This window comes from Hakea prostrata, chromosome 2, assembly GCF_041222555.1.
Source record: "Hakea prostrata isolate BN-2017 chromosome 2, UWA_Hpros_2, whole genome shotgun sequence".
In the NCBI taxonomy this organism is placed as follows: Eukaryota; Viridiplantae; Streptophyta; class Magnoliopsida; order Proteales; family Proteaceae; genus Hakea; species Hakea prostrata.
This window is the reverse complement of record NC_142601.1, coordinates 53,904,793-53,917,247: the sequence shown is the minus strand read 5'-3', so window position 1 is coordinate 53,917,247 and position 12,455 is coordinate 53,904,793. Positions and strand designations below refer to the sequence as shown.

The window sequence follows — 12,455 nt, the reverse complement described above, 5'->3', positions numbered from 1 at the left end:
AGTGACATTACTGAATAGTTAAGTAAACCCCGTCAATTAAGTTGTCTTTGTAAAATCAAAAAACCAAAAAAAATCTCGTCTGTCATGTCAAGAAAGGAAGATCTGCTTTGGGATTCCAGTAATCCAACTCTGGTGTTTCATTAGTTTAAGTGAAATCACAATCTTATGAGACAAGAAATCATATTAAATTTCCAGCAGTGCCCCACATCAAGCACTAGTGTTTATCACCTTTCCGTTCATTACCAATCCCAAATGGAGATGTCTAAGGTTATTGTGGATTAAAATTTGATGATTCATTGTATGTACCCTTTCAAAAAAGTTTTTCTTCATATGTAGTCAATGTATCATTCACTAGTATTAGATTCTTATCAATATCTCTTGGAAGGTTTAAAATGTCTTTTGATTTTTCATTATGGTTCATGGAAAATTGAATCCTGTCTTTTTGATCTGCCATGATAGTATCTTATAATTTCATGATTAACTTCATGATTAGGAATGATAGAAGTAATAGAGATGTGCATAAGTTGTTCCAGATGAACCTTGAATCCTAAAAAAAATATCGAAGTATAGTCAGGCTTAAACATGTTCGGAGGTAGACTGAAAATGAAAAGGAGCGCTCATCAATATTGATCAACCACCTCAAAACATATGTATAATGCTCTAAGAAAAGATTAGGTTCTCATATTAGAATCATTTTCTTACACCCTTTATAAGTTTGCATGCAAAAATGATTCTCAGGCAAGAACCTGAACTAGTCTCTAATGCACTCAACTAAAAATGTAGGATTTTTAAAAGAGAATTGGATAGAAAAAGTGAGATTTCACGTTAACAGACAAGCTCTAAGAAAACTTAACTGCTCATTTTTTCCACCTTATCAAACTAAACAATCCACATTTTGAAAGTTTATAAAAAATACTTCATTCCACCCATTTTTTTCCAACCCACCTCAACTTCTTCAAACAAACAAATGTTTAACCAGAATACATAATCCCTTTTTGGCCCCAAAAAGAAAAAAAAATAAAATAAAATAAATGATTCCTTGTGAGAGACATTTTTCTTAAATATGAGAATACGCACAAGGCTTCTTTCAGGGAATTGAAGTATCTTTTGTCCATTCTTACCATCTTATCTCTTAATCTTTCCTGCAAAATCTTGTTCCAGGCAAAAACATCAGTCATCACTTCTTTTTTTTTCTTGTTGTGGAAGTGAAAAAGAGTAGAAATTAATGGTTTTTATCCACCAAACCTCCTGATCAAGTCTAGTAAACCCATTATGTTCTACATTTCACACTGAAATTATTTCCATATATAGGTCCCACCTTACTAGAGGTAAATGGACAAGCTGATCTAAGTGCTAAAGGGTGATGACTTTGCTTTTGATCATCTATCCAATTTCAAGTAATAACCTCTAGAAACTTTTTAAGTCAAATGAAAAATGAAAGTTTACTACCAGTTTCAAGTACCAACCTCTAGAAATTTTAAATCAAATGAAAAATGAAGATTTACTCCAAGGCTATACATTTCTTTTATTTGTTGCCTTTTTTAGCTTTCACTGTATTTAATGACTTCTCTGTCTTTTAATCTTTCATATGTGACGATTTAGTAATACAAGCATAGAGTGATCAGCCATGCACGCACTATGGTCCTTTTAATTTCTCCAAACCCTTGAATTAGAGCAAAACTCAATTATCACACCCAATTGCATGGCTAAATTTAATCATGTAGCACCTCAACTGTGCTAGCTTTTATATATGTTTGGTGCAAAGCCAAAAAATATAATCACTGAGTTCCGTTATATTTATATTATTTGTTAACTTGGTATATTCCCGCTTCATTATTCTTTATTACATTCTAAAATGTTACAAGTTCACCAAAACTTGTGCAGATATATTTTTAGAATATTCTCTAGCAACTCTTACGTTCCATTTGACCAAAAATCTTCTTTCTTCATCAAACTTTCAAATCGAACTATAAGATCCATCCATATTTGTTTTTCACAATTATATAATAGGGGTTGCATAGTTTGAATTTGGTCAACATAACAATATTGATATGCAATTTTTTTTTAAAATGATTCTACACCACGAAGTTAATTGAAAACAAGCATTAGAATATCTTATAATTGAATTTTGTATCATTCTTTATATCTTACACTAGAAAAATTATACAAAAGTTGTTAAGTGACTTTAATAATTTTCACTTTGAAAAATGGAACCTAGTTGTAAAATCTATTGCATACATGTTGTTTATGAATACCTTAATATTTTATGTATCTTATAAACTAATAAAACTTATTCCCCGCTTCCACGGACCTCTACTTTTGGAACCTAGTTGTATTATTGGTTTATAATTTCTTGACTATTCAATGAGTATCAATTATGCATGATTTGCGCGGCACCCAGATGAAGGGATGGGCCTTGGCACAATGGTCAATGGACCACAGTCGCAACATAAGATAAGGTATCAAGAAATCTCTTAACAAAAATTTGTTGGCATTAACTTAGGTAAGAGAAAACACCCCAATACCACCCCCAGGAAACCAGCTTGAGGTTTCACCGAATTGGTTCATCAAATGCAGTTCGCCAAATTTTATAGCTCTGTCAGGTATTTCTGTAACAGAAGTTGAATTTTTCATACCCAAATTGGGATCCTTAACATAACCCATCGCATCACATCCTTTGTACAGTGTACACCACCATGGAACTGCCGAAATCCTAACACTTCTGCTGGACTCTAATTCAAATCCAGTTGTTAGAAGCTGTGAGGTTCTTGCACCAGCTAGAGCAGCTGGCCGAGTTGCAACAGTGTAGAAGCAGTAAAGTGAGCCTTGGAAAGAAAGAAACATGGATAAGAAACCAATGGTGTTTAGGGCCACTGCAATTATCATTGCTGGGATTCCTGTGGGTTCAGTATATCAGGTATCTGAAGCTTAGCTTGGAATAATCAAGTGTGGATCATCTCCCCTGACGGGAAACACTCCCGACAGCGTTACAATCACAAATTATGTGGAACCCATAAGTATAAATAATAAAACATTTAAAAAAATAAAATTCCATCCCCATAACCCTGTAAGCCCCCCTTGTAATTTGTGGTTAACAGCCGTCAGGGAAGCACAGAGTGCTCCCATCCACCAAGGACACGATCCGGACTCTGAATAACCATCCACCTAGAGCTGCAATTGCTAAATATCATAGTTTTGGGGAAATTTCTGATGAGGCAAAACCGTCTCTCCAATTAATCTTGAAACAAATTTGACCATCAGTTCGAGAGAAACATGTATGAATTGATCTATCAGAAAGGCTTGGGCTTCCTCATCCAACATTGGAGAGCCCCCACTTGAAGTGAGACGAAAGATAGCTGTACAACGGACCTTGTTCTTTTTAACACCCGAAGTATATTTATACAAACACATACATCATGTACAAACCAGTATAGAAACCATGAAACAGATTTGAAAACAGGAACTGGAGGCCTTCATGGGTCTGATGTGGCATCTTCCACCTCCTTTTCTACACCTTCACTGCCTCTAGATTCATCAGCACTTCAGCAGTGGAAGGGCTCTTAGGGGTAATGATGTGGCCGGTTAGAGGATCAACAGGACGAGTGTCTCATGGTCCGCCCTTGTGACCGACTGCAAGCATTGGTGGTGGAGGGAGAATCCCTGCTCTGAAAAAAAGGTTCTGTAAGGCTCGGCACCAAAAGATTACCAGTATCTTTTTTTTTGGGTAAAGGATTACCAGTATCTGAAAAGGACTGAAAGTTAAAAGCAGCCAAAAAGATTTACCTACTCGTCTAAGGTATAGAGGAAAAGAAACAAAGCCAAAGGAACTTCATGCCAAAGCAAAAAATAGAGGGCCCTTTCTCTCTTCCAATTATCAGATTCTTTTTAACTTCTCAGAGAGAGAGAGAGAGAGAAAGAGAGTCATCCACCACATAAAAGCAAAAAATGAAGGCATATCAGATGCCTCCCTCTGGCCTTTGGATTTATAAAAATCCCCATCTAAAGAAGGCTATATCAGGACATTTAGCATCAATAATCTGACCATCAGAAATCATAGTTGTAATTAAGTTCAGCATCACCAGGCCTGATTCAATCCCACTTTGAACCCTCCTGATTGATATTTTGAGCCACAACACTAAGTTACAATTTTGGTGCTTGGTGGTAGATCTTGCAATCCATCCACCAGAATTGAATCAAATTTGCAGCAGTATCTCTTCTACTAGATTGCTACACACTGACACAGCCTGATCAAATTTCAAGTCCGGTTTGGCCATACACCCTAAAGTTCTAAGACCATCCTTAGTTTATAATTGGGTACTGTGGGGCTATATTACTCTTAATTTTGGCTCTACATTAAAGAGACCTTTATGATCAGATGCAACAGCAACAGGCTCTTGAATTCCTTGCATTCTCGTTCAGACTCTTAAAGTTTCTCTGGCTAAGTTGAAGCTGATGACAAATAATCTCCAAAAACAGTTGGATCCATTTTCCAAGCTTACTCTGTGCCAATTTGGTGCAATCCTAAGTTCTGAAACCATGTTTTCCCAATGCACCCACCCAGATGTTAAACAATTCAAATAATAAGGTGTAAGACAACTTTGTAGTTTAGATGACATTAAGAACCCAAGGGTAGGGTCACAAAGTCATCTATGAGAAAGTCACATACTATTTGAAAGGAAAAGGGAGTGATCCTGGAATTTCAAAACCAAATGGAATGAATTAGAAGCCACTTAAATAACAAGGGTGGGTGTACAAGTAATCCGATAACCAGCCTTCATCAAACTCACATGAATTCGATGGAAACAAGGTGGAATAACAGCTCATTCCACAGACCGAACTGAAGCTAAATATTCAGGCATGAATTTGAAATACAGAGACAATGCCCATGATGGTTTTCCAAACAGAAAAGGAAAGGAGTTTAATTTTTGCAACCCAAATCCAGTGGTAGAAGTATAACCAGATGTGTTTTCTACACAAGAACTCACAGTTCCAGCAAGGATGCATAAGTGGAATCACCCAGATTCACATCCTCTATAATTCCCACCCCCTGCAATTCCCTGTAATTCGTATCTAGGATTGTGACACGTGGCAGTTAATTATCCAGCAGTCACAAATTAAAACCCAACTAAGAACTGAATCTATTGAATCCCTAAAATTTCTCCCAATTTTGTGTCTCCCCCTTTTCCTGAGGCTTTATTTTAGGATAGCTGCCTGCCACGTGTCACAATCCAAGATACTAATTACAGAGAATTACAGGGGTAGGAATCGTAAAGGATGGATCCAGAATCACCCCGGGGTAAGAACTGTTATGCACGAATTATAGAGAGAAATGGTGGATGTGAGAGTTCAAACCTAACCCTAAGACAGGGGTATCATCCAGAAAAAGAAAACAGTGAACAAGGTAGAAGAAGCAATAGGAAGGAAAACCAAATTGCATGGCTGGGGTGCAAAGAGAAGGGATTTACAGCCAAGCAGCCCTATGCCATGTAGGCTTAGAGTAAAACAAACTCACTTTTTCATTCACAAATATACTCCCGGGAGTGGGGATCGGGGGAATTACAAGCATAAAAATAAACAATTCCTAGAAAAGTGAAAACAGTTGCTAAGGATGACATTACTTTGCAAAGGAAACCGAGGTAAAATCTACTATGTATCTGCTTATCCTATCTAGAACCACCCAATTAAAAATTAGAAAAATAAACCATATAAGATAAATACCCTAACTCAACCACAAGACAAGGTTGGATATGGTTCATCTTTATCTGAATGGCTAGACTTGTCAAGCTGGTCCAACAATGTATCTGCACCAGGTTTGACGTAGTCCAAGACTGATAGATGATCAACAAGGAGCCAATTCTTTCAAGATCTTAATCAGAACAAAATTATGGGACAAAATATATTAGGTCTGGGTAGGTTTTGTCGTCGCCTTATGGGTAAAGTCTTGTGGTTTGGGCTATGAATGGATGATTTAGCTACTAAGGATGGAGGTTCTCAACATATTTAAGGTTGGTGAACTCAAATGCGATGGTTATATTAGGTTTTAAAAGGATTATTTCAGGTTTTAGGGGAAACAGAGACATCTCTTGAAAATAAGGTGAAACTGAGACATCTCTAGATGTAGAGGGGACACTGCTAAGTGTTCAAATGGGCTCAAACTAGGATCCAAGGTCACTCGGATAGGGGGGATGATATGTCTAATGTTTGGGACAGATCTGACGGGCAGTTTAGTCTAAACCTGCCTTGAAATTTAGGAGTCTTGGGAAGTCAAAAATTCAAGAGAAAAATAATAACAATGGTAATAGGAAAGGAGGAATGGGGTTAGGCTACTAGTTATTTGGATGGAAGTCTTGTCAAGCTTTGGATTGAATGGTAATGGAGTCTTGTAGGCCGTCAATTTAGCCACAGCAAGGATCTCGGCTTGACTTTACTTTTAAAACTCGGGAATAACTCTAGGTCCCTCTCTGACCAAAGTTGATATAAACTAGTACTTGCAGCAGCTCACACACACATAAAAAGCATTCAAGGCTTGACAGAAAATATCAAATATTATGAACTCTACTTATTCTTCCCTCTAGGGGCCCAAAAAAGGGCTCAATAACATCAGGACTCATAAAAATAAAAAGGAGAGGATAAACTCCTTTAAGAAATAGAACCAATAAACCTATTAAAGCTATAACTCCTACTAGAATTATGACTTGGACACTTTAAAACTGAAATAAAACATGAGAAAAATACTATTCTGCCCTTAAAACTTAAATTGGACAGAATTTACATAATTAGACTAATTAAACCAATTAATATTAAAAAACTATCTTTGTTCTCAGCCTAGACGCTTAACTTTTATGCTCATTGAATAGGCCAGTGACAGCACAAACCTATGTGACAAAGGTCCAACACCATACCTATCATGATTTTTGAAGGCAAAAAGTCCAACATAGTCTGGATCTGCATCAATGTTCCTGAAACACTTAACACAAATTAAATTTGAGATTCGGGTACCCACTCAATTCATGCTTCAAATCAGACAATTCAAGGATCATAGTCTATGACTCTGGCATGATATTTTACCAAATCAAGTCATTGCTTTGACGTTATCATTCATAATTTCAACTCAACTATAATTAGCTGGAGAAAAAAGGAACTGTACCAAATACTGCATATGTTTAACAAGAGAAAGGAGGAGTTTGAGGGAACAAATAACTAACTTGATTCTGTCAAAATTCAGGCCCACCCTTTTGCTCCCATCCTGAACTAAAAAGCCAAAAAAGAAAAAGAAGATTAATAAGAATCATAGTTAATCTTAGCTCACTGATAATAAGATGAGTTGCAAGTTTCAACACTATGTAAATGGAAAAGCTAATAATATAAGATTATGAAAAGAAAATTTAAAGCTAGAAATGAATTTGAAGAATACTAGAATATTAATAATGAGAAATACCTGGAAACGGATTGTAATAACCCAAGACTTCTGAATGCTTCCTGTCTCTTGGAGATCTGCTGTCAGAAGCCATGACTCGATAAAATGGCTTGTTTTTGCATCCAAACCTTGCTAACTGAAGCCTAACAACCATTTTCTTAGCTAGGTTTCCTTCTTTCTTGTACTTGAGATTTTGGTGTATCAATAGAGGTGGAAACAAATAACTATTGCCACACCAGGGAATTTCTTTATAACAGCTGTGGTTCCATCCAGCTCCACAGAGAAGCAGATCTATAGTTGATGGAAACAGATGCAGAAGCCACAATCATCATTGAGATGGCAAAAATATTGGTTCCCTGAGAAATAAAATAGGTAAAGCTCTCAAAACAAATCCCCTCACCTACAAAAAACATGGAAAACAAGTTTAAAAGGAAGAAATTTTAAGAAGTTAATACCATTAACTGCAGAAAGAGATGAATAAAAGCAGACAGACAACAAGATTCGAAACTAATATGCCCAAAAGGAAAATATCGACTATGATTCATACGCAGCAATCTATTCTCAACAACTCAGCATTATTCCAACTAATGAGTTGATGTAAGCAGGCTTAAGCCTCCCTATAATTGGGCACAAAACCCAGACCCAAAAGGCCCAACCCAAAGCTGGCCGAATACACCAGGGGTATTTTGGTCATTTTTCCAGCCATTTTGGGGCTCAAAAAGGGGTCTTATTGGAACCCCCTTGATCCAACGGTCATGGATCTGTCTTTAACTTTTTACTTGGATGGTATTTTGTAAGTTATGATAGAGTCTTAGTCAACGTGGGAATCCTAATTGGAATCCAGTTTAAAGTGAGATTCCTTTTGGATAATTAGCTTTAATATTGCAAGTTTGTTTGTTTGTTTTTTTTTTTTTTTAATTTTTTTTTATTATGGTTATTCTTTATTGAGTTGTAAGGGGGATCCTAGTCTAAAAGATTCCCTAGTTGAGTCAAGTTAGGTTTTCTTATTTGAGTCCAAGTTTTTTTTCCTCCAATTGTAACACTATATACAGCCCACCCTGTCTCATTGAAAAAAGAGTTGATTGATGAATAAAAATTTATGTTTTAAGGCACAAGGTTGTGGTCTTATTAGGAGGGAGAAGGTGGATTTAGAAAGAGTTCTTCCTCAATTTCAGCTATCAATTTTCAAGTTCCAGCAGTATTCTTCAATTATAGCAGCTCCATAACCAAATCCAAGTACAGCAACCACAGCCCCCTCTCCTTCCCTGCAACCTCATCAAGAACCCACCCCCACTCTTCTTTCTCCCATCGCAGCCTACCAAGAACCCTTTCCTACCCTGCAGCATCACCAAGACTCATCCCCCACCCCTGTTGCATCCCTAGAAACCTTAACCTACCTTCCCTAAACCCTACGGCACCTCTCCCTCCCCTCTTTCTCACATTCAGCCCCTTGTCTCCCCTTTCTAAGTCTTGCGGCAGATCTGAAAATGAGAAAGAAAGAAGAAAGAAAGAGAAGGAAAAAGAAAAGAAAGAATCAAGACTGCCCAAGAACTTAACCAAAACCTTTTCCTTCCATTAGAGATAAACCTCCCCCCCCCCCCCTATTTCTTTCAATCCTTGGGTGAATTTGGGTATCTCAAGATCCTCCCTAAACTCTCCCATACCCAACTGTAGGCTTCCTAGGAATCCTTAACACATCTGTCCTAAGGATTTGTTAAGACCCTAACCATTCCCATACCAGGGCACCAGGCCATTTAGTTTTGTTAAACCAAATCTTACCCAAGGCCTACCAATTTACATCCCAAAATTTATCTCCTTTTTCATCTCTACAAAACCATAACGATCCAACACATATTTAACAAAATTACCATCCCATCCTGATTTGGTAATTACTTTGCCTCGCTCTCAAAAAGATTGATTCTAGGCTAACCCTAAATTCTAGGGAATTATTTCAATAAACCCTAACTCTAGAATGGGTGTACATCATGAGTCTATAGCATGGATCCTGCAAAGCCAAAATCCTCATTATACTAATAATAGTTAAAAGAAAAGGACACAGCAATAACAGTGTTCTCCCAACTAAATAGGGTTAGGGTTGGCTATCTATCTAGATCCCAGCCCTGTATGTTGCTACCTATTTTCACTACAACTTATGAATGATTAGGGCAACAGCTTTCCGACCAGCTGGTTTGGATCACCAATGCACTTGTTATGCCAAGTATGACCATAGATCAGAGAAAAGCCACTTACAAATAACACGAAAAACCAATTTTTATTAGCATTTACTGAATCAAATTGTTTGCCACAAGAGTAAAGGCTTTTCCTTAGAAAAAAATGGCATTTATTAAATAAATTGGCTAGCAGATCTTTACTTTTTATGAAAGAAGCAGGACATGAGATAAGTTGAGTAGAGCATAAGATAGTCTTAATAAAAATAGTTCTGCCTGCTTAGGTTATGAGGTTACTTTTCCAATCAAATAGTTTGTTTCAAACTTGGACTAATGTCAGATTTTACGGAAATTTTATTATTGGGAGATTTAGGAACTTGGTTCAGCTTCAATTTTAGCAGTTTTTAGTTTCTATTTTAGTACTCAAGGATGTAGTCAAATTCAAAGCCAAATTGTTTCTATTTTCCTTGGTTTGTTGTTTTAGAATTAGTAAGTTTCCATTATTTTGTTGAGAACATTTGCTCTATAAATATCTAATTGGCTGTTCATAGCCCACAATGGTAATTTGAAAAGTAATTAAAGAAGCTTTGCTTTGAGTGTGTTATTCTCTTGTCCATTCTGGGTGATAAGGGGGCTACGGCCTTTTTATGAGAGCAAAATACCTAGGATATGGGGAAGTGCTAAATTGCAGAGGGAGCCTTGGTAAAAAGGCTAAATTTCACTGTGCTAGTCTTCTTCTATAGCTTGAACTACCTTTGCCAGATAAGATGGCTAAATCAACCCTAGTTTCATTTTAGATTGGTAAAAAGCAATCCAACCTATTGATTGTTCTAATACCGTGGCTATTACAAAAGGTTAAATAGGAAATGGAACAAACAACTCCTCTTCTGATTTGGAAAAACAAATCCTCACAGAACCGTGGCTAGTACCACATCTCTAAAGAGGGGTGGTGGGATGGGGGAAAAAACAAAATCATGGTCAGAACAAAAATTAATAAACAAACATAAAAATTAACTAAATAGCTAAGCCCAAGATGGCCTGGAAACCAGTTGCTGCTGTTCTTCTTCTGGACATAAGTAAGTCCCTGCATCAGAGAGTTTCAGTCGAACACCCACTAAGGCGGAGCAAACTAAAATTAAAGAAACGGGAGTGGCCATGGTCGATTATGTTTATGTAACCAAAAAATTATCTTTTAAAAGAATGAAATGTTCCGCCCAATCACCCACCTATATGAGTCTGTGGCGCCTCCCCTTCCTAGTCCCTGACTCCTCCCTCCATGAAACTATCAAACTCCAAATCAAACAAGCCAAAACGTCGCAGCCCTTTCTTATAGCCTCACTTTTCATGGCAATGAAGCATCCTAAGTAACAATGTAATAAGAGACGAATAGAAATAACCAACCCTACACTAGACATTTTTCATCCTGCATCAATTCTGAATTCACGCATTTGCTAAAAATATATAAATCAAATGAATAAAAGAGAACCCTAAAATGCTGGATTCGCATTGTGCACTGTGAAACAGAGAGTTTATGAAGGAAAACTTTTAGTAAGGGTAAACAGCGTACCTGCAACCTGTTGACGAGGAATAAAATGTAAAAAGAGTTCCAGTTGCAGAATTCCAGGTTCCTTCGAGTTCGAGCTTGGTGATGAGGAATAAAATGTTAAAAAGAGCCGTTGGCAACTTGTTGTTTCGGTCTGGTTGAGTCCTGTTGAATTCGTTTAATAGTTACCGGCTTAATGGTAATCAAACGGTTCAACCATTAAACCTGATATGGAGAAAATTAAACTGAACCCGATCCGATCGGGTTCGAGCCTTCAGGCCCGGTTGAACCACGATTGGGACCAGTCTTGACCTGGTCTCTAACTATCGAGAAGGAAAGAGTCGTTTGACAGTTATAAGTCATGAACGTGATCTCGAATCTTACGGGATACGTAACTAAGTTATAGGAGGTAACTGCCATTGAGGCGGATGGGGGAATCGTGCTAAAATTGGTAATTAACCATGATCCTTAATATCTAAGGTAAAACCCTACAATCGGACGGCCACCAATGAAGATCACGAACTCATCCAACGATCGAGAATCACAGGTAAAATCTATATAAACGAGTAACCTACTAGCATATGAGGTATCTGAATCATTTCCTCTATATTTATGTTCATTTTTACTCTGCAAACTAGTCAAAGTTGTGTGATCAGTTCATCTACTGACTTAGCCTTCGAAAGTGGCTTTCCGACCCCACGGTCGGACCATTCCTAACATTGTTTTGTAAATCATTTTCACAGATCTCAAGGCTAAGCAGATTTTGGACGCATCAAAACCACATCAAAAGTCTAAGGGTGTCAGAAAACTCTGTTGATCCGGCCCAATTTCAGCCTGATCTTAGCTTGATTTTTTCAACAATCAACCCTGGCAAGGTCAGGTAGAGTTTAGGTTTAGTACTCTAGCCAACCCGGCCCAAACCAACCCGATCGCATGCTAGCATAATTTAGTTAAAGTTACGTTTAGAGTTATAGAAAAATATAAAACTAGAGTTGGGCCAACCAGACTCATCAGTTTAATCAAGACAGGCTTGGTTGAGTAGGGATTAGGATTGGTGATTTTTATACCATGACACGTGGGGTAAGATTTGGGTTTGAATTTTAGGTTCTAGGGTTGAGTTAGAGTTCACGGTTTGCCTGACCCAAACGGGTCCATTAACACGTCAATACCGATTGGCCAGTAAAAGCTGAGTTTAGTTTTTCTACCTGTAGCGGCTGGGGATAGCTCCACAATCTAAGATCACATAATTTTGAGTCAAAGTTAACTTCACAGTATTCCATCTCCTACGTCGGGGAGTTTTACCCTCATCATGTTCGACTTCAGCTCC

At 37.5% G+C, this 12,455-nt stretch overlaps 1 protein-coding gene across 4 annotated transcripts; it reads right to left on the bottom strand.

Moving 5' to 3' along the window:
• Window positions 1-3,178: 3,178 nt before the first annotated feature.
• LOC149024898 (small ribosomal subunit protein bS16m/bS16c-like) lies at window positions 3,179-11,255 on the bottom strand. 4 transcript variants are annotated; one of them, XM_089145098.1, is made up of 5 exons: window positions 11,153-11,255; window positions 7,439-7,817; window positions 7,206-7,251; window positions 6,903-6,959; window positions 3,179-3,665 (listed from the first exon to the last, which is right to left on the bottom strand). In XM_089145098.1, the coding sequence occupies exons 2-5, from the start codon at window positions 7,569-7,571 to the stop codon at window positions 3,608-3,610; spliced, it is 294 nt and encodes a 97-aa protein (XP_089001224.1). In that variant the 5' UTR covers window positions 7,572-7,817; window positions 11,153-11,255; the 3' UTR covers window positions 3,179-3,607. The 4 variants fall into 4 exon arrangements, 3 of the variants coding, with proteins under 3 accessions (XP_089001224.1, XP_089001223.1, XP_089001222.1); XM_089145097.1 differs by having other exon boundaries at window positions 3,179-3,660; XR_016171678.1 differs by lacking the exon at window positions 6,903-6,959.
• Window positions 11,256-12,455: the final 1,200 nt, after the last annotated feature.